Source organism: Protopterus annectens, chromosome 11.part0 (assembly GCF_019279795.1).
Source record: "Protopterus annectens isolate FY-2018-M chromosome 11.part0, PAN1.0, whole genome shotgun sequence".
Classification (NCBI taxonomy): Eukaryota; Metazoa; Chordata; order Ceratodontiformes; family Protopteridae; genus Protopterus; species Protopterus annectens.
This window is the reverse complement of record NC_056745.1, coordinates 1,039,270,896-1,039,294,836: the sequence shown is the minus strand read 5'-3', so window position 1 is coordinate 1,039,294,836 and position 23,941 is coordinate 1,039,270,896. Positions and strand designations below refer to the sequence as shown.

At 37.9% G+C, this 23,941-nt stretch overlaps 1 protein-coding gene across 1 annotated transcript in view; it reads right to left on the bottom strand.

The window, feature by feature from the left end:
* Positions 1–3,457: 3,457 nt before the first annotated feature.
* CELSR1 (cadherin EGF LAG seven-pass G-type receptor 1) overlaps positions 3,458–23,941 on the bottom strand; it is a 2,549,932-nt gene continuing 2,529,448 nt past the window's right edge. Inside the window, exons 34-35 of the mRNA XM_044088384.1 lie at positions 6,168–6,423; positions 3,458–5,381 (exon numbers count right to left, since the gene is read on the bottom strand). Of these exons, the coding sequence (XP_043944319.1) occupies positions 5,357–5,381; positions 6,168–6,423 (281 nt within the window). The 3' untranslated portion in view covers positions 3,458–5,356. The remainder of the gene's footprint in view (positions 5,382–6,167; positions 6,424–23,941) is intronic.

The window sequence follows — 23,941 nt, the reverse complement described above, 5'->3', positions numbered from 1 at the left end:
TACTGTAAATGGACTTTGACTTGGACTTATTGGTGGCTTTTGCGCTCAGCTACACCCATTCTAATACCAGTCCTGCTCTAATGTGTGTATACAAAAGGCTTCTGTAGGTTCTGTGTGGGATTGGGGATTGTGTGGTCATTACTACTTTAATTTTCATCACAGTCAAAATTTAGAGGTGTGCACAGGAGGTAATTTATGCTTGTGTTTGGCTGAAGACACTGTGACCATTGCTTCTTTTACTTTTCTCACAGACCATAGAGGTGTACAAAGAAGGTTACTATAACTTGTGTAGGGGCAGTGTACTGTGTAGGAGCAACAAAGTGGAGTGTATTATTGCAATCATTTTTTTTTTCACTTTCCTCACAATCACATAGGCACATATACAGCTGTCTGCATTTGGTGGGATTAGGGGTGAGGAGGCATGGTATGTATATGTACGACAGCACTCACTTGAAATACATGACTGTGGAAATTTGAACATCTGCTTTCATCCCAGTCTAACACAAGATGAATGGCACAGGCAGCGATTGACTTTTTTGGGTGGGGAGTTTGAGAGGCAGACAGTATTCCCAGATAGGATGTATTCTCACACCAACTGGCCTGCACATTATAAGTTAGTATTTTGTCAGCTTTGAACATTAAGCCTTCAGCACAACTTACATCTTCCTTGAAAGAAAGAAAACAAAAAGAAAAAAAAAAAGGACAAACTTTTTTCTTACTCATGATTTTTGTTTAGGCCACCATTGGATTAGAAGGTTTGGAAAGTGCTCTAAAATGCATGCCAGACTATTTATAACCCTATGGTTTCTAGGGGCCCCAGCTTACCTGAGCCATTTTCTAGATCATTATTGCTGTGTTGTTGTGATCAGGAAAGGTAAACTGAAAGGATGCAAGGAAAATTAAAGTTGAACAGCAACACTGCATTTATTTCCTTAATCATAATTTCTGTTCAAGTCATTGTTGAATGAAAAAGTTGTGTCCAAAAAAAAAAACACTAAAATCCACTTCAGTGCATATAGATGGTTATGGCTTCTTAAAAAAAAAAAAAAAAAAGCTAAAGAGATTATACAAAATTGAGAAAAGGAAGAAAATATGCATAGTGTGGGGATCCCAAAATGGGGAGAAACAAAGGGGAGCACTAGAGGGTGTGTGTGCGTTGTCTGTGTGTGTCTGTTTTGGGGGAGAGAAACAGCAGGCAATGACTAGGGTATTATTTCACTTAAGCCCAGACCTGTACACAGAGCTGTTGTAATGCATCAAAGTTGCAACTAAATGCCAATAACTGTGAATGCACCTTTGTGAGATAGCCCAACACAGTGTAATACTCAGGCTTGCTGTAATGTAAGTGTACTGTAGCTACAGGTCAGTCTGTGCTTACTACTCCTAAATGTTTGCAGAAAACTAAAAGGTTATTTAGGACAGGTGACAGTGACAGGGCGATACTAACATGAGAAGTGCCCAAGGGCCTCCAGCTTGACATTAGCTGGTAGCCCCCAATATGCTAACACCAGCACTGTCACCATATCAGTGTCTGCTGCCCTGGAAAGACAGTCAGCACAATCATATAGAGACTTTAAAGAATGTTTAATTACCTGAGTAAGAGAAGAAATAAGAAAATTCAGAGAGGAATTACCTTCTAAAGATGAAACATTGGCAGAACTGTCCCTCAGATTGTCGAGGAATAAATTCTCTTCCCAAACCTGTGAAAAGCTTTCCCATTCTTGTTAGTAGGAGAAGGAATGGAATTAACTACATTTTTATTACCAGCTGATGTAGAAATTGAAATAGCTGGAGTCTAATTTGGGATGCAAAAACAAATATTTGTAAGTGGGGAACCTAAAAAAAAAGTCTATCTACCTTCTTGAGGACAGATAGTAGAGTATAAGGCATACGGCAGGCAAAATCAAAAACATCCTCCAAGGATGGCAAAAAAGGAGGTATAGGAGTTGGAAGTGGTACATCCATGTATAACATATCATATTTCCTCAAAGAGGAAACTTCATCTTGCTCCCACTAAAATAAAATTACTCACTACACAGACAGAGTTTCTGAAACGAAAATTCTTTTATATGCAATTCTGTGGAAATCATTTCCTCAAAATACTGGATATGAGCAGAAAATGCCCTATCTGTACCTCATCATGTTCTATTAACAGGGAATCCTCAGAACCTGGTTAGAACTCATTTATTTGTTTACTGATTATATCAGTGTTTCATTATATTTGTATTTTTTCTGTATGTATTGTAAAAAGTTTGTCTTGTTATAATAAATAAAAAATTGTTTTAAAAAAAGACTTTCTACCTTGCTTGCTATGGTCACAAGTGGGCACTGAGGACATGGCGGATCCTTGGTCCATTGTGGCTGAAGAGAGTACACCAGTGGGATGCAGAGGGAAAAGTAAGTGGTCTGTGAAACAAGAAACTACCACTGCAGAGTCACCCAGCTCCATACGTGGTTTCTTCTTCAGTCCAGTGTGTGAAGTATCCAAAGAACTGGTAAAGCTGTCCCATGTCACAGCTGAGAAAGAAGCCTGAATACTGGTCAATACTGCTGGAAGAAGTCAGTAAGTAAGTTGTCACCTAAGTGTACACAAGTATCAAATGCACATGTAATTCCCTAAAAACCCAACAGTTTCTCTACAAACAACAAACTAGCATAAAATACAGCACACTTTTTTCCCATAAAACAGTGTCTAAGAAAGAACAAACAGTTCCTGATAAAAATATCTTGCTAGACAAGACAGAGCCAATAAAACAGTAAACATAAGCAAACGAGGTAGGCCTGTTAACTTTTTATGAAAAAAGCAAAATGTGTGGAAGGTAAGGGAACTTTTTCTGCCCAGAAAAGAAAGACAGGAGCCAACCATCAACCCTCTGAAGCCCATGCTGCTATTTTCTTCAGTTAGGAGCTGTAGTTCACAACAGCCTGGGTGCATGTAGGGGGGACATACAAGCCACTGGAACTTTTACTTTAGCAGAATAAAAGGAAATTACAAAGCTGAAACCGCAAGCCTGAAGTGACTGATAAAATGCAGAAGCTAAATAGCAGAGCAGCTTAGTTATCTCAGCAAAAATCAACTGATGAATGTGCAATGCTCTTTTATAACGGAGTCATCCTCTAAGGGTCATGGCATATGACTGTAACTATATACCAATGGGGATATCCAGCAGATGAAAATATCTGGCCAAAGATTGATGGCTACCGGTTGCAATACTCACAATATACAGAATTCTAGTAATCCTCTATACAGCATGTGGTACACAACTGTAGCAATTATTTGCATACACAACATCTGAATATAACCATCCAAGTAATTTTTGTGTATGCATAATGCAGTAAATCAACATATTTGTTGTTTTAGAAAAAACAGGTAAGAAGAAAGTAAACATTTCAGTCACTTTTAACATGCACAACACACATACATCCCTCTGCAACAAGTAAGTTGAATGTTTGGACATTAACATTTAAAAATTAATTTATTATACATTTTTCATCGGTGTGCTGCTTTTTCCAGTGTTCTGAACATAATAAATATATATATATCTCTGGTAAAGCCCTTCGGAGTCTTTTTTCCAATGTCCTTGGGCATACTGTCTTTCAAACACTCCATTCATTATGACACTGATGGCTTAAATGTAAAAAAAACAGTACATTGCATGCGCCAAAATATACAAATGTCAATTATTTTAATACATTTCCAGAATATTTAACAAGTATTACAGTAATATTGCTTAACAGTGCCCAGGCACTAAGACAACAGAATAAGTGGTTTACTTCACTATCCTGTCAAGAGCTTTGTAATTTAAAAGAAACAGTAACCCCCCTTTCACTTAAAGACATACCAAAGAAATAACACTGGTTCTACACAAGAAGTCATTTGGCAGAATGCAAATCAGAAGTATCAGGATCTTTTTTTAGCAATTCATAAATTTTCTGAATCTGGTGAAGCAAGAGGGTATAAAGGACTTAAGTAGTATCATGCTGTTAAGCAGCAGACAAGAACATGTATAATTCCTGTGGTAAGAACGTTATGTCCCAGAAGAGAACAAAATCAGTTGACACTTAGCTGTATACCATATTTTAAAAAGTTCAAATTATTTTTTTTGTTTTTGCTAAAGTCTTACATACTCAGTTTTACACCTGATCTTACAGTGGACGAGAGGGGGAGAATATTTGGATCTCTTAAGAATTTCTTAACAGATTATCAGCAAGAAGCCACATATAAGGAAATGTGTATCTCTATGCTATGCCCACCTGCATGGGAAGTTATTTTAACTTTTAATTAAAAATACTTTGAGGGGCCTCAATAACTGATGCAAGGCTGCACTCATTTAATTTGTTTGAAGAAAGAGCATGAAAAGAAAACAAAATACAAAAATAGTTGAAGCAAACTATGGTTCTATGCATACAGCTACTGCGCAAGGAAAGAGGGGCACCATTTCTGTTAAACAATTTCTCAGTCTCGCTGCAGCACTAAAACAGAATAAAAGTACGTCTCTTGGTTTAGTCTTTGTTTCCTATAAAAAGGCCTTCAATGAAACATCTGCGTAGTGGTTTAGAATTCTGATCTTACAACAACATAGTTTTAATGGATCAGTGACAAACATCAATTTCAAGTACAAATGTGCAATCTTCTTATATAAAAACTCAGAAGATCCCTTCGTAGACCTTCCATTAACTAATAAAATCAATGCAAATTTAAAATGTACATATCAGTTTTCCTTTTAGAAGTCAACATACAAAATATATAAAAATATCTACAAAAGTCCATGTACAAAAAAATAGTCCATTTAAGACAATTGATCCCAAAATGTAAGTGAAACAATTGAAGGGCACTTGGGGTTTCTAATTCAATGTCTTGCAGTTTAGAAGGCAAAATACCACAGTCATGTAAAGTTGTCCATCAGTTTTCAGTGCTTTCTTATGGCTGCCAGCTCTTTTATCTGAGAGTACACAAGTACATTATCTTTGCCATTTTTGCTGTTTTTGCCTTCATAAGGCTGGCTATCAGAAAAAAAAGTACAGCGATGCTCTGCACCTCAGTCAATTCAAATAACCCCACTGTAATTTGGGTGTCCAACTGCCCCTAGTTGCTGAAAAAATGCTCTTATCTCCTCTTGTACTATGGCATCTTTCGTGCAACCTGTTAAATATTAACAGTGTTTCATAAACTCCCTTTCTCAAAGGCAGCTTTTCACCAGATGAGAGCACTGTTTTCCTTTGTCATCAGTTGGGTGTCTGCTAAATGTACATCAGAAAAGATGCTTCTTCGCCCAGTGTCCCAGCAGCTTTGAAAAAGGAAATTATATCAACTCAGGAAGTCCTAGGAGTGTAGTAGCCTTCATTTCCTGGTGAATCAGATTGAAGTTTCATTACTTCCTCTGTTAATGAAAGAGGGGAGGGGGTTAACATGCAGGGTTAGGTTCAGTAAGTACACACAACATGACATTCAGATTAAACATATAGTAAATGCAGCACCCATGCAAATAAAACCATGCACCTTGCAACAAACATTTTAAAACATTAGTTTACACCCATTAGAGATGCAGGATTTAACAAGACAATTAAAAGTACTTGTTTATGTTAACTTCTGTATATGTTAGGTGCAAGAGCTTAACCATGGTAGTATGAACACTGACACTTAAGTACACACACACTGTGAACATAATGTCTTAACTCATCTGTTGCTCATGCCAAGGTTTCAGATGTTCCATTCAGGGGCATGGAAAGGCCACCTCCCCACTTTAATATTACATATATGCAAACACAGTTTCCTAAATCTGAATTTGTCCTTTGCTTTCTGAGTTACAAGAACTGGTATTACATGATAAAATTGTTTACCAAAATATTCTACATTAATGTGTTTGTGTTTGTTATTATGGAATTCACTAGCCTCTATGAAAGAACACTATCTGATTTGTCTGTTTCTAACTAATGGGCAATGTGTTACCTGCTGCACACTGTTAATACAGGTTTGTGAAAATGCATATTGTAAGTTAGACTTTTAGTCTAATAGTTCCGTTCTCAGGAATCAAATCTATTGCAATAATTTCAGTCTTTCTATCCACTCAGTGCTGGTCGTCTCTTGCCTTGTGTAAGCTCACAATTTCAAATAAATTAAGACAGATATCAGTGTTATGAGCAAACACACACAGGAAAACACTTACTCAGAATCAGAAGTGTCTCCATTGACGGTTCCAGTTCGGACATTCATGCTAAGCCCATTAAATTGATCCTGTGATGACTGCCTCCTTGGAGTTTTTATTAAAACACCTTTTGTAGAGTGGACCCCATCACTGGAGCACAGAGAGGAAGTCCTTGAGGAAACTGTTTGATTGTAATCACACATTTTTTCCCGCAATCTGTTCTTCATATTCTTGTCAGTTAGAGGTGGTGGGTAAGTAATTTTATTTTTTAGAATACCTACCAAAAAAGGAACATCATTAATTGCAAACGGTGCAGATATGCAAGTTAAATGAAGTATATGAGCACTGCTTTCCACTTTTAATACATTTCTAAGTCTACATTACTTTTAGTAATTAACAACTTTCAGTCATTCCATTTGCACTTAAGACGGTCACCCAGTAATTGAAACAAATCATTGTTAATACAAAATGTGGACTCTTGAAACACTAGAGTAGATGGTGGCTAATCTAGAGCTGATTTATCCTTTTACAAACACATCACACCTCCTATACCAAAGATAATCCAGCTACAGAAGGTGTTATATAGGATTGAAATGCATCTTTATCAAAAAAACAGGATTGTCATTTGCCCAAACAATGCAACATCACAAGTTCCTTTTCAAGTTATTTTTCAACTTGATGCAACATAATCTTAACATGTTACCAGCAGAATAGCTTATAACAAAGTTGCTCATTTTGGTAGAAGGACTATACATCAGACGCATCATTTTTTGAAAACCTTTAGTGAATTATCACTTGTGACACAGGCAAACTTACATTTATATAAACACAATCAAACCATGTTAACAAGTTCACATTTAAAAACATTATACATTCCATATATTGTTTTATACCTTATAATCAAGGCAACATTACATAAATTGTTCAATTCCTGGCTTATCTAAAACCTCATTCCTCTTCCAAAACATTTTTCTGCATATACTGTTCCCACAATTTCCATTTTTTCTTATGTAATTTACTCCTACCATTTTCTAAAGTTCCCACTTCCTGTTCTTTTATCTCTGTCACAATATTCACTACTTCAACTATAATTGGTTTAAACTTTGATTTCCATTTTATAGTAATTTCTTTTTGGCAGCCACTAGAATTAAACTTAAGGCCTTACTATGTTGAGGAATTCAGATCCTGTACCCCGGCTCAAAAAATCATTTCCTCAGTTACACTCATATGCTCGGCCAGTATTCCTGACAGAATACTCTATAGAGAATTTTTAAAGTCTGTCAACTCATTACACTATACACACCAAGAATATATGCTCCCAGGTACCTCTTTCTTTCCCATTATACCTTCAACATTTGCCATTTACCTGAGGATTTTTTTTTGTTTGTTTCTGCTTGGGATATAAAAATATCTATGGAAACAGTACCAGGCAAAAATCCTAAATCTTTTAGACTTTGTTGCATATTTGGGAGCCATACATATTTCCTCCCAATGTTTCTTTATGAATTGCTTATCTAAGCTCTCTTCCCAATCTTTTCTGACCTCCTCTGATTGATTTCTATAATTACTGTGTAATATTTGATATGCTCTATTAATTATCCTTTTTTAACAGCAGCTTCTGTTCCAGATTCAATTAAAAAACAACCTGTGCAGGTCTTTCATTTAGGATTCCCCTATCCCTTTCTCTTTGTCTATACCCTGACATCAATCCCTGAAAGAGATGGCAATCTCTGGCCTGCAAGTGAAATGTCTTCTTGGCTTCTTCCCATTCTATTAAGCTTTTCCTCTCTAAATTTGATCCCAATACCTTGGTTCCTTTGTCAGCTTTTTCTAGTAAATTCCAGCCCCCTCTTGCCTATTCTCTGTTCTTATAAAAACTTCGACCAAGAACGTTAAAACTGTGTTTAATAAAACAGCATAAACAGCATATAGAAAAGAGCAGCAAAGCTTTCGGGCATAACTCCCGGGTTGCTCTTTTGTATATGCTGTTTTATTACACAGTTTCAATGTTCTTGGTCAAAGTTTTTATTGTAATTTGTCGTGTTACTTTCAGACCAACTTTACTGCTCGTATCAGTTTGCTGTTGATTTTGCCATTCTCTGTTCTCCAATTGCAGTCATTCCTATTAGTAGAATCTCCTTTTCTCCACTCCAGAGTTTGCTTAGTTCTTAGTATCCAAATAAGAATTCAAACTAGGAAACAAACAAAACACTCCACAAGTTGTCAAATAATCAATTGAGCTCCACAAAAATCACACAACTCATGTAAATCCCCTTTTTACCATTAAGTGCTTTAATCCTGGCCAGGACTTCATCAATACATAAATGATATCTTTCAGCAAGCATTTTATACCCATCCAACCCCCCTAAAAACCAATACAAAATCGTGTTCAATTAGACTTCAACTATTTGTGTTTATTATACAATTAACCAATTGCTTTTACAACCTGTTACATAGTCTTTGGAGCACGCTCTTTAATGTTATCATATCATTCATACCTGGAAACCTTCCTGCTTTTAACTTAAGTTGCCAACTTAGCTCTTTTTCTTCAATTATATTGTGCCATAGTCCTCTCTTTGGATCACATTCAACTTTTTCCAGTAACAAGAATCTATATCCATTAAAATGTTCACAACGCTGTATACGTTTCACTAAGGCACTATTTAGATCTCCCCTCTTAATGTCATACAGATGTTCATAGATTCTTTTGCACAAAGCGCTACTAGTTTTTACAGTGTAGTAACTTGAACATGACTGACAGATGGCCAAGTATACCACACATACAGTGTTATAGTCATAGTAGCCCTTTCTTTGTATTTTAAAACCTTTTTCTAATTGTAAAGTTTCTACTTCCATGATGTACAGGTACTGTGGGCATATCCCACATTTATGTGTGCCTTTCTTTCCACACTGAATGTTGTCCTATTCCCATTTTCTAAAAGTACCTTAATATTTCTATTCCCTTTAAAAATGAATTTAGAGTTAGTTCCAATATGCCCCTTAAAACTGTCACTAGTTATAGAAAAACAATTGTCTTGCATCACTCTGAATAAATCCTTAACATTACTTGTGAATGCTATAACCACTGATTTTCATACTCCTTGGTATACTTTCTGCTACTTTATAAATATAACATTCTGTATCACTGTTGTTATTCTCCTTAAGGACCTTTGTCCAAAATCCCACTCTTTCCATATTTATTGAATCACCTCCCTGCTTCATCATCATCATCCCTTTCCACTTTGAATTTTAGCTTTCTGCGTGTGTTAACGTATAACAGCCTTAACTGTGTATCTCTAAAATATCCCTTCAAATAAGGTAATCCTACACCTCCTTGTTCTAGTGGAAGGATCAATGTATCCCACTTGAATCTTGGCATCTTCCCCTTCCAGATAAAACCTTCAACTCTTTACTAAATACTATCCGCACCTTCTCCTTTTCTTGATAAAAATGTCTGACCTGTGCATAGTACTAAAGATACTAAAATATTTTACTGTTTGTATCTCACTGACCATATCCATAACAGCAGCTTCCACATTCTCAGTTTGTGTATTATCTTTTGTTTAGTCTCTTCCCACATATCCTTAGCTGCCACAGCATAATCCTTTTTAATCCATACTCCCAAATACTTCATTTTATAATGTGTTCATAAATATGAGTACTGCTGAACCAATTCATGCATGGGTACATAGTTTACAGCTATAGCCTTTGTTTTTATCTTCATTAATTTTATATCCCCCCCAAAATTAGGAATGATCTCAGAATGTTCCACAACACTAAGATGTCCTTTTCTGGTTCCACCAGGTCCAAAATAATGTCATCTGCAAATAAAGCCAACTTTTGTTGAACACCATACTAATTACATAATTGAATTTCTGAGTCCCTTATTTTCTTTGCTAATGGTTATAAATATAATACAAATAACAAAAGGAAAAGAGGACACCCTGGCTGGCTCCTCTGTTCAGACACAACTTACCAGGGAGGAATACTCCTGCTTTGATTTTTGCCTCCGATCCCTCATATATCTTTCTAATTATCCTTATTGTTGTATCAGGAAATACAAATGCTTCCAGTGCCCTGCTAAAAATCCCAGCTTACTCTGTCAAATGCTTTCCCTGCATCAAGATCCATGCTGTCCTCTGGATCATCGTTCTATTAATGTTGTCAAATGTTTGGCTCCCCTCCACAAAACCACACTGATCCACATCTATCAATTTTGGCACTTACCTTTGCCATTCTTTTAGCCATTATAGATATAAATAACTTTATAATCATAGTTTAAAACTGAAAATGGCCTATATTAAAGCTGGATCTGATGGGTCTTTACTGTCTTTAGGGATAAAAGCAGCTACAGCTTTTTTCCAGGATGTTGGTGCCTCCTTTCTTTTTAAAATACCATTAACCAAAACCTTCCATATCTTTATCACTTTCTTCCCTCCTAGCTTGCAAACTTCCACAGGAATACCATCTATTTCTGGAGAGTTTCCTGTGGATTGGTTATATATCACCGCTTTTATCTCATCCTCTATTTTAACTGTTAATTGTTCAGCCTCATCTACCTCTAACCTTGGCATGTTTAAGTGTTGCATAAATATTCCCATTTGTGCTTTTTCTTGATGTCCCCACTTCTCTGCTTTATACAAACTGACATAAAATTTCTGAAATATTTCTAAAACCTCTACAGGATCTCTAGCTATTGTTCTTGTTACAAGCTCCTTAAGTTTGACAAGAACACTTTCTACTTTCTACTGCCTATGTCATTATGCCAAACGTTTTTGTATTCTGAAGTTATTATCAAAAAACAGTTGCTTAACAGCAACCTTTCTAAACTCATGCATATTATACAAGTACTCCATTATTTTATCTTTAGTACTCGGCACCTCTTCTTGTTCTGTGAGATTCCCCTTATTCTCTAATACTTTAACCTTTTCATCTCCTCTAAATAATTCTTGTTACTTCTTAACCAGATCACTTTTTCTTTTATTTCTACCCTATTTTCAACTTCACTTTCATTGTAACCCACTCACTATCTATCTTCTGGAGTATTTTCTGTCTTCCCTAATGACTCTCAAAAAATTCCCACTACTCATTCCTTAAATTACTCTCTTTTTAACAGGCAGGTGGCTAAGTACCAGTGTCACATCATAACTTCATTACTCTTCATTTTTATCTTCATAATTATTAGTGCATGAACGGAAATAGTTATTGGATATGTGTGAAAATTCTGAATTAAATGCACATATTCAACTGAAATGTAATTTCTATCTAGTCTAGCCCAGTTATTGTACCTTGAGGAATAGTATGTAAATTCTCTCGAGTTCCTACTACTGAATTTATGTATTTCATACCAAATATTTTCATAAATTTCTTCAGAAATCTCCCCTATTTTGTTATAATTTCCATTCTAGGCCCCCCAGATGCATCATTATTGTTGCAAAATGAAATCCCAGTCCCCAACTATAAGTAAACCTGATTACTTCTCACAAAAAAATTAGGCCCCATAATAGCAGTTTTAGGCAGATTATAAAAATACATGCCAGGGTAATCCTCATCCCTTGCCAGTAGCTCCTTACTACCACAAATCTGCCATTATCTTGTTTTTCCATCTTATGTCATTATAGGAGCTCCTGTAGCAATTAATACAAGTTCCCCTCTTTTCCTATGTCCTTTATATTCTACTGAATATCCATCCTGAAATCCTTTATCAAATTTACATGTTCATTTCTTTCCAAATGTATCTCCTGTAGCATTGCTATCTGCACTTTGCATTTCTTAACATAATTATTTGTTCCTTTTTTGTCTATGCATGTGAGATGTTCACATTCCACGATAATATGGAAAGTGTAACAATTATGGTAAGAAGTCATTATTCCCACCTATTATACATAGTAACTTTTTAAAATATCTGTTTCCAGCTTTGTAATACATGCACCCACTCATGTTTAGCAAGTTAATCCTTTATACGTTTTTTTTCCTTATGATTAGCATTGGAACCTATGTCACTTTTTATAAAACTTCCTGTTTTACTACAAACCTTCAAAAAAAAAAAAAAACATCCCAGAACACTCCAATAACTTCTTAACTTAAACACAAACATCTTCAAATAATGAAGTTTAACCCTCCAAATAGGAACATTTGAAACAGACAGCTGCTAATGGAAGCCTTAATTAACCTGAAATTGAGGTTATCCATGCTAAGATACAGGTTATTGCCTGTGTCTCTTCTTATACTAATTGGTGTCTTCTCTTTATTTCACTCCCAGATGTGAAAATAAATTGCATACTTTCAAAAAACATTAATTTCTAGGCTGGAAGAAACCAGTATTCTGGCTTTTTATTGGCCTATTGTCAGCTTGCCTCCATGGAAACATAAAATAAAAAATGTAGTCCCCTTCTGCAGCCTGAAAGACAAGCTGAAAAATGTATTGCTAAAGGAAAACCTGGAGGCAAAACTCTCGCACATATTCAGACTCTATTATCATCAGGCATATACTACACACCACAACTCACCAAGACTATCATAAATACACATAATCCATCATATGCTGAGGTTCTAAAGACTAACTTGCCTAAACCTCGTGGATGTCCAAAACACACTGCCGGCATAAAGTACACTCAGCAAGTTAAGTCTACCTTCTCTCATAACACAAGGAGTCCCAAAGTCATGGGTGCTGACTTCAAGTCAGGCACTGACCCAACCCATTCTTGTTATAGCTGACTTCATCCTAAAATATACAGCTGTATCTTTTACTAGGCTGAGCAAGGAAAGAGTAAGTTGCTTGCTTGGCCTCAGGATCCATCAGATCACAAACGTGCTCAGTTCCTTGAACAAGTACTAGTATTACTTTGTCATAGTTCATGCCAGTGTCAGTAATTTGAGGTGCACCTCCCTGGATTAAATGAAGAGATTCATGATGGAGATATCAGACTGTGAGCTGCACTGAGCAGCATTCTAAAATATAAGCAAAAAAGAACCTAGTTCAATAATTGGCTTACTTTTTCATGTCATTCAGACAGGGTCCAATATTTGTCAGCCTGGGAGGATATGATCGACAGACTACGTTGCCTAATCAGGAAAGGCATGCATTTGTCCCCTCTTGGGTTTTGATTAGTGGCAAAAACATTGTTCACCCCATAGCACCATTCTTAGGCAATGCCAACATGATAAACCTACCAACATAACAAAATAGCAAAGGAAAATATGAAGGTGCCACTGATCAATGTTGGCACAAGATCTACCCACCCTGGATGATGATGATGTCTATGTAATGACTGAGGCATGATTTAAAATGGCAGAGCATTTTGTGTGGGGCTATAATGCCTTCCACACAATTAGACCAGCTACTGAGCGGGAAGAGGAAAGAAGGTTATGTTGTCTCGGTTTTCATTCAGGAGTGACTTGCATCAAAGGCTGGTAAAGCCGCATGATGCACTAGAGCTTCTTCCTGCCCAAATAACTCTCAGAAAGGTCCTGTACAATATACTAGTAGCTAGCTACAGAACTCCCTCTATGACCCCCCAAAAAAGCCACAATGCCTATCTACAGGAACAAGAATCGCTCAGTATTAAACCCAATATCATCTTCCTAGGTGATCTTAACTATCAAACTTGACAAACTTACATCACCTCCAGTGTCAAGCATAGAGATTCCTGGATTTTGTCAACACAAACTCACTAGAACAGTTAGTCAGAGTACCCATTGGGGAAGTAACATCTTGGTTCATGTCCTCAGTAATATGGGAGCATCTTGCACCATACTTTGTGTCTCTCTGCCTCTGGTTAGGTCTGACAATACAGCTATCTCTGAAATAAAACCACAGATCGCTTCCATCCAATGTATCTTTAGAAATTTTTCTAAGACAATCTACCTACTCCTCAGTGATATATTGGCAAGCTTCAAATGCCAATCAAATCCAGTTAACTCCACTAAATATGTGGAAATACACACACACCACACTACACCAGTATATAAACAGCTGTAGATGTATCCTGTAGGAACAAGCACAGGGCAAATCCCAGAAACAAGCCCACATGGTGGAACCATAATATCAACAAGCTTTGAAATAAAAAGAAGAGGATTTTGACCCAAACTAAGAAAAGCAATTCACAGAATTATACAGTCCTTGTAACTGAAATAAACAAACAACTCAGGAGCTTAGTAAAATCCACCAATGTCAAGTCTGAGGCTATAATAGCTACCCAAGCCAAAGATAATCATAAGGCTTTTCTTAGTTATCTTTGCAATCTCAAAAGTACAACTCAACAATGGATGAGCTGATTGCAAATGGTGTTGCCTACACTGAAGTTAAAGATATAGTGAACTTAATGGCCATTATATTTCTCTCTGACTTTACCCCTTCTCTGCCCCCTCCATCTGTCCCTCAAGATGCATTTGAAACTAGCTATCATGCAAGACCAAGTACTAAAAGCACCATCAAAAGCTAAAAATAATGCATTGATGGGTTCTGACAACATCACTGGATGCATCTTAAATAACATGATGCACAGTTTAGCCATACCCCTAACAACACTTGTCAACCTCAGCCTCCATACAGGTTTTACACCTAACAAATGGAGGACAGCTACTGTCATTCTCCTGCATAAGGGAGCCCCTTACAGAACCAGGCAACTACAGACCAAGTCTGGCCATCCTCATATACAAAGCTATGGAAAGACATCACAGAAATAATAAATAAGGCTATAGAATCCTTCCAACATTAGACCAGTCTCAGTTTTATTCCTCAATGGATGGTCATGGTTACTCAACCTGGTGGACTTTTTTGAAAAGGTCACAAAAGCAATGGGTGACGGCAAAACAAACCACATACTACGACCTGGCCAAGACTTTTGACACAATCCCCCATGTAGTTTTAACAGAAAAGCAAAAAAGGCTGTGAATAAATACCTATGTCACCTGCTTGATTACCAAATGGCTGACAGGACACAGGAAATCAAAATTGGGGAGCTACTTCCACAAAGAGATCAGTCACCAGTGCAGTCCCCCAGGGTTCTGTACTGGGACCTCTCCTATTTGGCATTTACTTCTCTGAAGTAAATACCAACATCACTGGCTAAGTTTGTAGATAATTACAAGCTAGGAGCAGCCACTGAATCCCCAAATGGCAGCCATCCTGCAGGAAGGTTAGTCTCAAACAAATAACTGGTGTTAAAATCATGGACTGAAATTAAATTCTGAGAAATGCATTACTGTATCCTTTGGAAAGCCATCTACCTGGGGAGATACAACAGGAACTTATGTGGACAGTGACCTAACTTTTGACCAACATGTGTCCATTGTTATAATAAAGTCCTTCTATAATGCACAGCTTGCAAAGGAATTCTGTCTAGATCTAGGGATGTCACTGTCTCCCTCTACTCAGCTCTCATGCCAGTCAATGCATATAATGCTCCCTTTGGCATGTATCTGTCCAGACATATGAAACAACTGGAACACCCACAGAGACCTTTACAAGGCCATAACAATATGTCCTACATGGACAGACTCAAAGCCCTGTCACTACACGTGGCATTCTGCAGACTGTGAACAGATGATCTGTATCTAGTATAAAAGGCATCCTCTGACCCAATACTGATGGATTTAGTACACATCAGCAAGTCAAATGGCATCAGAAATACCAGTCAAGGGATCTAAATGTCTTCTGCAACAATAACAGAATGGTTTGGCAGAATGGGTATATACTGCAGAGAATACCACTGCTCTGGCACAGACTCCCCATCCACATAAAACAAAGCTCTTCACTACCTTTATTCAACAGCAACATGGAATTATGGATGGGGAACAGAAAATTTACCACACGGCTGCCCCATGTACAACTACGGGACAGAGGCAGCTCCTAAATGCTTTATTCTATGCATGTGGTCCCCTCAAATTATTTATGGTATGATCTCAGTTATTCTCATTAAGGGTAATATATAATTATCAACCATGGGATGGGCAAGGCCAATCTATCACTAAATGGGATGGGTTCATTTGAGCACAAAAAGGGACATATGCTAGGCTTAAAATGGCTCCTTTATGCTGTTTGTCAGTGTCTGTTCATTTAAACATTTTATTTTTCCCTTATTAAATCAACTGTATTAACTCTCTTACTTGAGGAGGCCTAACCGGGAAAAGCCGAAAGATACAACAACAACTTGAGTAGGCCTAATAAGATAACCACATTTTATGACTGAAGAACAGTTATTGCTTGGGTTCAGATAATAATGTATAAGTGTAAACAACTTTGGCGACGAAGATGAAGACTAAGCAGCTAGTGGTTACTTAAATTTTTCCATTGAGCATAAAACTAGTGCAGTGAATGAAGGGATCAAATTAGGAAGGGGTGAAATGCTCTGATGGCTAGTTCATAAAGACACTGTTTTAAGATACATCAAGACAGACCATGGGATGACAAGCATTAAGAGTCCAATGGCCTATTACCAGAGAGGATCGATCGCATACATTCAAACGTGTAAGAAAAGACACAGAAGGAAGTTTACAGATGAACCAGTGCAATTTTGCAAAGTTCTGAATACTTGGATGCAAGGAGACTGTGTATTGTTTAAAAGTAAAACAACTAATTGTTTACAGTAATTATGGGTCAAAAAAGAAGCCACATAAGAAGATGAAGGCAAAGCAGTGTCAAGAACAGTATGGTATGCTAACCAGCAAGCTAGTATACACAACTGCATTCTTACTATATTTTGGTAGTACTGCCAAGTTACTAGTGTGCTGAATGGAAAAATGTTGAAAAATACTGAAAGAACAGTAGAATCAGTCATACAAAACTGAGGAAAAATAAGCTTTAATCCTGTAACAAGCACAAAGATTACAAAATCGCTTTTATGTCATTGTCATTAAATGTTTACTAAGGTTAAATTCGAATCCTAGACAACACACTTGGAATTTACTAGTAAAAGAAAGGTTATGTGCTAGAATGCCCATGATGCCCATCAGTAGACAGAACACAGAGACCAACAAGGATGTATGTGTTTGTATTTTCAGAAATGTTCTACAAATCAATAGTCTACAGAAGTAAAACCAAAAGTAGGTGCTTAATGACAAAGATGAGACAGAATGATGCACACAGGTGTCTACTTAACAGGGAGCATTGTAATATATCAGAAAAAGGAAAACAGAAAATGAACAGTAAAACAGTCAACAGCAGGACTAAATTGAAGAAAAAAATAAAATATGGAACACTGAGTCTGGCTCCATGGCACGGACGAATGGAGCACTGACTGCACCACAGGGATTTATTTAGCAGCCCCAGCACTAGAGAAGCCAGGCAGTAAGGGAAGACACTCATTTGTCTCTCCATTTGTGTGCATGCAATTTCCTTGATGGACACTGGGAAACTACTGCTTGTGCTGCAAGGGGGGATAGGTAAGACTGTTTGGAGGAAATGCCCCTTGTGGGAATGAGGAGGTGTCCTCTGTGTTCAGCCCATTACAAGTCCTCCCCTTCTGGGTACCTCAATAGGTGTGTGCAGTTAGGGCTGGTCAGCTCTTAACAACAGAAAGGAATGAATGGGCTAACAGACAGAGGGTCTGATGTTTAACAGGTTGCGGGGGCACAAAAAAATGGAAAAAATGGAACAATGAGGAGGATAAACTAAGGTACAACAAGTTTTAACCTATGTTATTAAATGTTAATAAAGAAAATACAATTGGAAATGGAGTCATACAGTTCAGTCTAAAGCATGCAATTCTGGTTACCAAGCAGCAATGGCCAAAACCAAAACAAAATCAAGTCTGAAAAATGTCTAATAAAGCTGCAACTGCCTTGGGAGATGCACCCTTCTGACTAAATACATCAGCTGTAAGCATAGTAAAGGCATTTGTTATACCACTATGCCTAAGGACTACTAAAGAATGCAGATTGAGCAGTTATAGGAAACATCTGCATACTTTTTATCTGTTGTATATTTCTGATACTGCAGTAAAAACAAACATGGCTGAGTCATGGCACCATGTCTATTTATTTATTTTACATTTGTTCACCGGGAGAGTTCGACTGGATACATGTCCATTTTCAGCGAAGGCCCGGGGAGAAAAGCTCCACAGATTAAGAACAGACAACTATGAGATTTCTACATTGCAAGCTAGCATTCATAGGAAAACACATGATTTAACAAGATTTCCATAGTTTTAAAGCTACAAAGTACACAAGTTTTAACAAAATTCCATAGTTTAAGTTAAAGTAGTACTTAGAATGTACTGGTTTCCAGTAATAATATTGATTGAAACAAATGTAAGTAAAAGGGGGTTGAGAGTGGATGTTAGGGTTACTTTTGTGAGATGTGGTTGGTTTTAAAGTTGGAATGTGTATAACTGCTGACTGTTGGTGTGGGTGTTCGCAGGTGAGGAACTATAAGGAAGAGTCATGATTCTTCTTGAAGGAATAATAGTGAAAAGGAGCATGAGAGTGGGTCAGAGGGATGATATAAGTCAACCTGGTAGGTAGCAAGGGTATAGCCATGCGAGTTTTAGGTGTTCTTTTAGTAGCTTTTTGAATGTAACCATTGAGTTGGCTGAGGTAATAGCAGAAGGTAATGAGTTCCAAATTTTGCCGATGTAGTTGGGGAAGAGGGAGTCACCTACTGTGTTATTGCTTTGGTCACCTTGATTAGTCTTTTATCACTAGAGTGAAGTTGTCTGGTATTAGTTTGTAGTTTAAGTAGATTAGATGGTGCTGGGTTTTTCAGGAAGTATTAGGAGTTTCTGGGCAAAAGAAAGATGGAATGAGAAATGATTTGGGAATTCAAGCCAGTTAAGTTGATTTAGTGAATGACAGTGGTGGGCACGGTAGGAAGCACCAGAAGCAAATTTGGCAATTTGATTGTAGCAGATGTTAAGCTTGGCCATTTCAGTTTTGGGTAGGTTGGTGAATATGGGAGTGGTGTAGAATAGTGTAGCAGGTTGAGTTTTTTGTGAATGTTTTTAATAGTTTGATTTATATGTAGATCAAACTTGAAATTGTTGTCAATGGTCACTCCTAGCAGTTTAGTATGAATGTCTGGAGAGATGATAGTCCCATCTCTTGACACAATACTGAATGTGTTGGGCATTGAGATGGATTTGTTTTGTTTAAATAGCAATAGTTTGGTCTTTTTAGGATTATGTAATAGGTTTTTGTTAAGAAACCAGGTTTCTGTAATTTGGATGGCTTTTTGGGTAAGGGAGAGGAGTTTGTGTGGGTCGTTGGCTGAGTAGACTAATGTTGAGCCATCAGCATATTGAATAACAGTTGCATCTTGGCAAATGCTGTGGAGATCATTAATGAAGATGGAGACTAGAAGGGGTCCCAGAATTGACCTTTGTGGGACTCCTGTGATAATAGGCAGCAGTGAGAATTGGTTGTTGTCCCAACAAACTGCTCGTTGTCTACCATGTAGATAGTTTTGGAACCAGGCCAGTGAGTGATCACTAAGGCCAAGGTTAGTAAGGGAGTGGAGTAGTTTGGGGTGGTTGACCATATCGAAGGCTTTTGGCAGGTCCAAGAATATGGCAGAGGTTAATTTACCTAAGTACCTGTTTTGGTTGACGAGGTTTGTAAAGGAAAGAAGGGCTGTGGTTGTACTGTGAGCATGGCGGAATTCATGCTGGGTAGGAGAGAGAAGTTGGTTATTAAGTAGGTATGGCATACGTTGGTAATGTATACATTTTTCAGGAATATTTGCTAGTGGGAACAGGATGGCAATAGGGCGACAGTTGGTGAGGTCAGTGGGTATTCCACCTTTATGTAATGGGATGATGTAGGAGGTTTTCCAGATTGGTGGAATGGTGCTTTCTGATATATATCTGTTAAGTAGACTAGAGATTGGGTAGGCAAGCTCATTAGCAGCCAACTGGAAGTATTCTGCTGGGATGCCATCCGTTGCTAGGGTAGTAGGTTTAAGTTTGGATAGTAATTGTTTGACATAATTGATAGGGATGGGTTGGAATTAGAAGGTAGTATAGGGACTGACTTGCAGGTTTGGGGATATTGGTAGTAGTAGTAGTGGGGTGTTGTTGAACTAGTTTAAAGATGGTTTCTATTAAGTATTTGTTGAATGATTCAGGTATGTAGGTGATTTCGCCTGTGGAGGTTGGTGATGGGGTGGAGGGTTTGCCGGGGTGAAGTAGTTTATTTATTCCTGCCCAGAATTTATTGGGGTTGTTTAGGTGCCTGTTCTGCAGATGTAGGAAATAATAATTTTTATTCTAGAGAATAGATTTTTGGTTTTGTTTCTAAGTATTGTTCTCTAGTTGCTGTAGTTTTTGTGGCTCTCCAGTGATGCCAAGCTCTATTCCTTTGAGAAATCTTATTTTTAGTCTCTTTGGTGATCCAGGGGGCAGTATTCATTTTGAATTTTGTGGTACGAGGTGGGGCATGGGCATCTAGGATTTTTAGAAAAGTGTTGTTGAATTGGATTACAGCTTCTTCTAGGGGTACTTCTTTTAGTATGTTCCAATTATGGTATTTTAGTTCAAGTTTAAATTTGTTTGGGTCAAAGTTATTTTCATTCCAGGCAGTTTGTATTAGTGGTTTAGAGTTGGCATGGATTTTGTATTTTAGTAAGAAGGTGGGTTGGTGGTCACTAAGGGTGTCTGGAAGGACTCCTGCTTGGTATGGAGTACTGGTCTTACTTATCAAGATCCAATCTAGGAGACTTTCTTTGATTTTAGCATTTCCTAGCCTAGTGCTAGACTGAATGACTTGGGAGAAGCTGTACAGACTAATATGATTGGTGGGGTTAATTGTTGAGCAAGTGTTTCAGTCAATATTAAAGTCACCTAGGATGATGGCTTCTTGAGGAAGATTTTGATTACCCAGTGTAGGAGGGATTGTTGCCTGGTGGTATGTAGCCAGTGTTAACATTGATTCGGAAGTATTGAGGGAAGGGATTGGAGGATTAACAGTACACACTTTTAGGCTGGTTTTGTAAAGTAATGCTACCCCACCCCCTTGTTTGAATAGTCTACCTTTTCATAATATGTTGTACCCAGGTGGGAGGGACTCAATATCTGGTGTTGTGGGTTTTAACTATGTTTCAGTTAAGGATAGTAAATTGGGGGAATAGGTGGATATCAAAGCATGGAGTAGGTGGCACTTTGTTATTTATGCTTCTGATATTTAAGCTAAGTAGTAGAAGGCTATTTTTTGGTCTAGAGATGTGAGATTGGTTGGGTGTGAGAAATGGAACAGATGGAGTATTTGAGCAAGGGTTTGGCTCTGGGTTGGGGTGTATGTCTCCAGCCAGGATCAGTTGATGGCTAATATGGTTTTAGAGTTTGGTTAGTTTGATTAGAATGGCTATGCATCTATTTGTAAGTGATTTGGTAGAGATTGTGAGGAGTTTTCCTGAGGGAGGTGGGAGAATAATGTCGTGGTGACTACTTGGGAATATGTGTAGGCTGTAGTGATGGGTGGGGGGTATGTGAGAGAAAGCTTGTTTTGAAGGGGTAGTTAAGGTACCACTAAGTATGGTTTGGTAAGAGGTAATGTAGTGTGTTGATGCTAGGAGAAAGAGGATGGTGAGATAGACTGTGCGCATGGTAACTGGCCTGTGATAGTGTGTGTATGCCATCTTATTGGGATGAGTATGTGTAGGCAGGGATAAGGGGATTGGTTGATGATGAGGTGTTCGCTAGAGAGTGATTGGTATAGGTTAGGTACGTGGAGAGGGTAGGTATAAGGCTAGGGGTAGTGGGGGGTGGGAAATGGGGGCAGGGTAGGGGAGCGGAGTGAGCCCAAGCGGGGTTGCACCGAGAGCAACAGGCAAGGTGGGTTCCTAAAAAAACAATCAGTATCAGTGTAGATACTAAGCAGGTAAGTTAGAAATAGAGAGCAAATAGTACAGGATGGCTTTAAAATAAAGACAAATTAAAGAAAGTACTTGCACTAGCTTTTGAAAGTCAAATAAGAATTTCATGCACTAGTCTGTGAAAGTCCAAAGGAAAAGCCTGGTAGTAAGATGGATGATCAAAAGTATCCTTTTGTTAGGGAATTATAAACCCTGGGTCCAAAACCACTTCTGAGGAACAGGGTCACCAAACTACAAGAAGTATTAAATGGAGTCACTGGAGGGAAGTCTATTAGTCTGAAAGAATGAGGGAGGGGGGCTACAAGAGGGTCGTATGCAGCTGTTGCCCCTGGCTTAGTGAGCGCTAGGACACTATATTCAGCTATTTTGTCAATACTTGTAAAGTACAAAGTAGCTTATAAATGTAAAGTTTAGGAGCACGTTCACCATGAAAGAGGCACCTACATTCACTTGTAAAGTAGAGTAGTGTCCTGTCAATGTTATAATAAAAGCTGTAGCAGCACGATCCACTGGAAGGATGTCCAGTAGAGCACTTTCAGTTTTTTTTTTGGGGGGGGGGGGGGCTGAATGTATGAGGTCATTCACTTTTCTTAAACTATAGGCTTAAATCTAGTCATAGGGCACACAGTCACAGAGGAGAATATCCAGCTGCAGAAGGCACATTTTCAGTAAAGAAACTTCTGCTCTCATTTTCTATAGCAGACAAACAGTTTGTGAAAGGACTAAGTCTGTAAAATACAAAATTGAAACAAAAAGCAGACACTACAACTATTTTAAGAAATTAGTTCTCAAGATCTTTTTTCAAGACAGTAGGAAGGAAGGCAGTACTTCACTTGCTCTCTTTTCAGAGACAGAAGCAAACCATTTATTTTCAAAACAACAAACCATTTATTTTCAAAACAAGGCAATGAAAGGTGGAGGCTGCAGCACCATTTTGACTGGTCCATGACTGGTAACTCCCAGAGTATGATGCACATATCCATTTGACATATTCTGTGTCTTTGTTAAGCACTTTCTTTAACCAGCACAATTTCTCCGGCCATAACTGAGCTTGGATTAAAGAACTGGTTTTGAAAGTCAAGCAGCAGATATCCAAACACAGCACTCACATCAGTGGAACTGAAGTTTATAATCTCTTCGTCAGCGCCAGTGACACTGGTCTCAGTAAGATCACCAGTGATGCTGTGGATCAGTGGAACTGAAGTCTACAAATCACTTCATCGGTGCCAGTGACACTGGTCTCAGTAAGAGCACCAGTGATACTGTGAAAGTCATCAGACTAGATGTGGAGGACTTTTCTAAGGCATAGCTGATGTTTCTTGGCTCTTTAAGTAATGTTGGTAAATTATCTACATTTCAGGTCTGTAAAAGGGTTGGGCAGACAACAGGAATCTATACCTGTACTCTGTCATCCTCTCATTGTTTAGTCAATAAAGCCAATGTGACTCAGTCTCTTATTAAATTCTGTCATAGTGTTTTTTCTGACGCCTATGCTATCTGCAGACAGGATGTTGTTACAAAGGAAGAGGAAGCATTGAACTGTCTCTGTGGGCTGCCTACAGATGGAAAAATGATACAATTCCATTTCCAGATTTTCAAGTACCAGTGTTATCAAGGCTAAGTGACAAATCCACACATAGGTAAGTTTCTACAAATGCACCTAGTACAGCTTAAATGTCATGGTGTGTGTGCGTGTGAGACTGAGGAAGCACTGTCATCAGAGTACTAGAGCTAAATTTCAGATGCGTTGGAACCTTTCATTATTGACCACAGATATCAGCAACTAATAAGCCCTCCATTCATTATGTACTCAAATTCAATTCCAGTGGAAAGACAGTCTCCGGTGAAGATCAGGATGCTTATTATAAAGATGGGGAAACAAAGGTAAAGTACTGACACATCACTGAGTCCAGTCTGTATGCTGAATGGGTCACTGTTTGAAAGACTGCACACCATGCTGGCAATCACCTGATCACGATTTTGATGG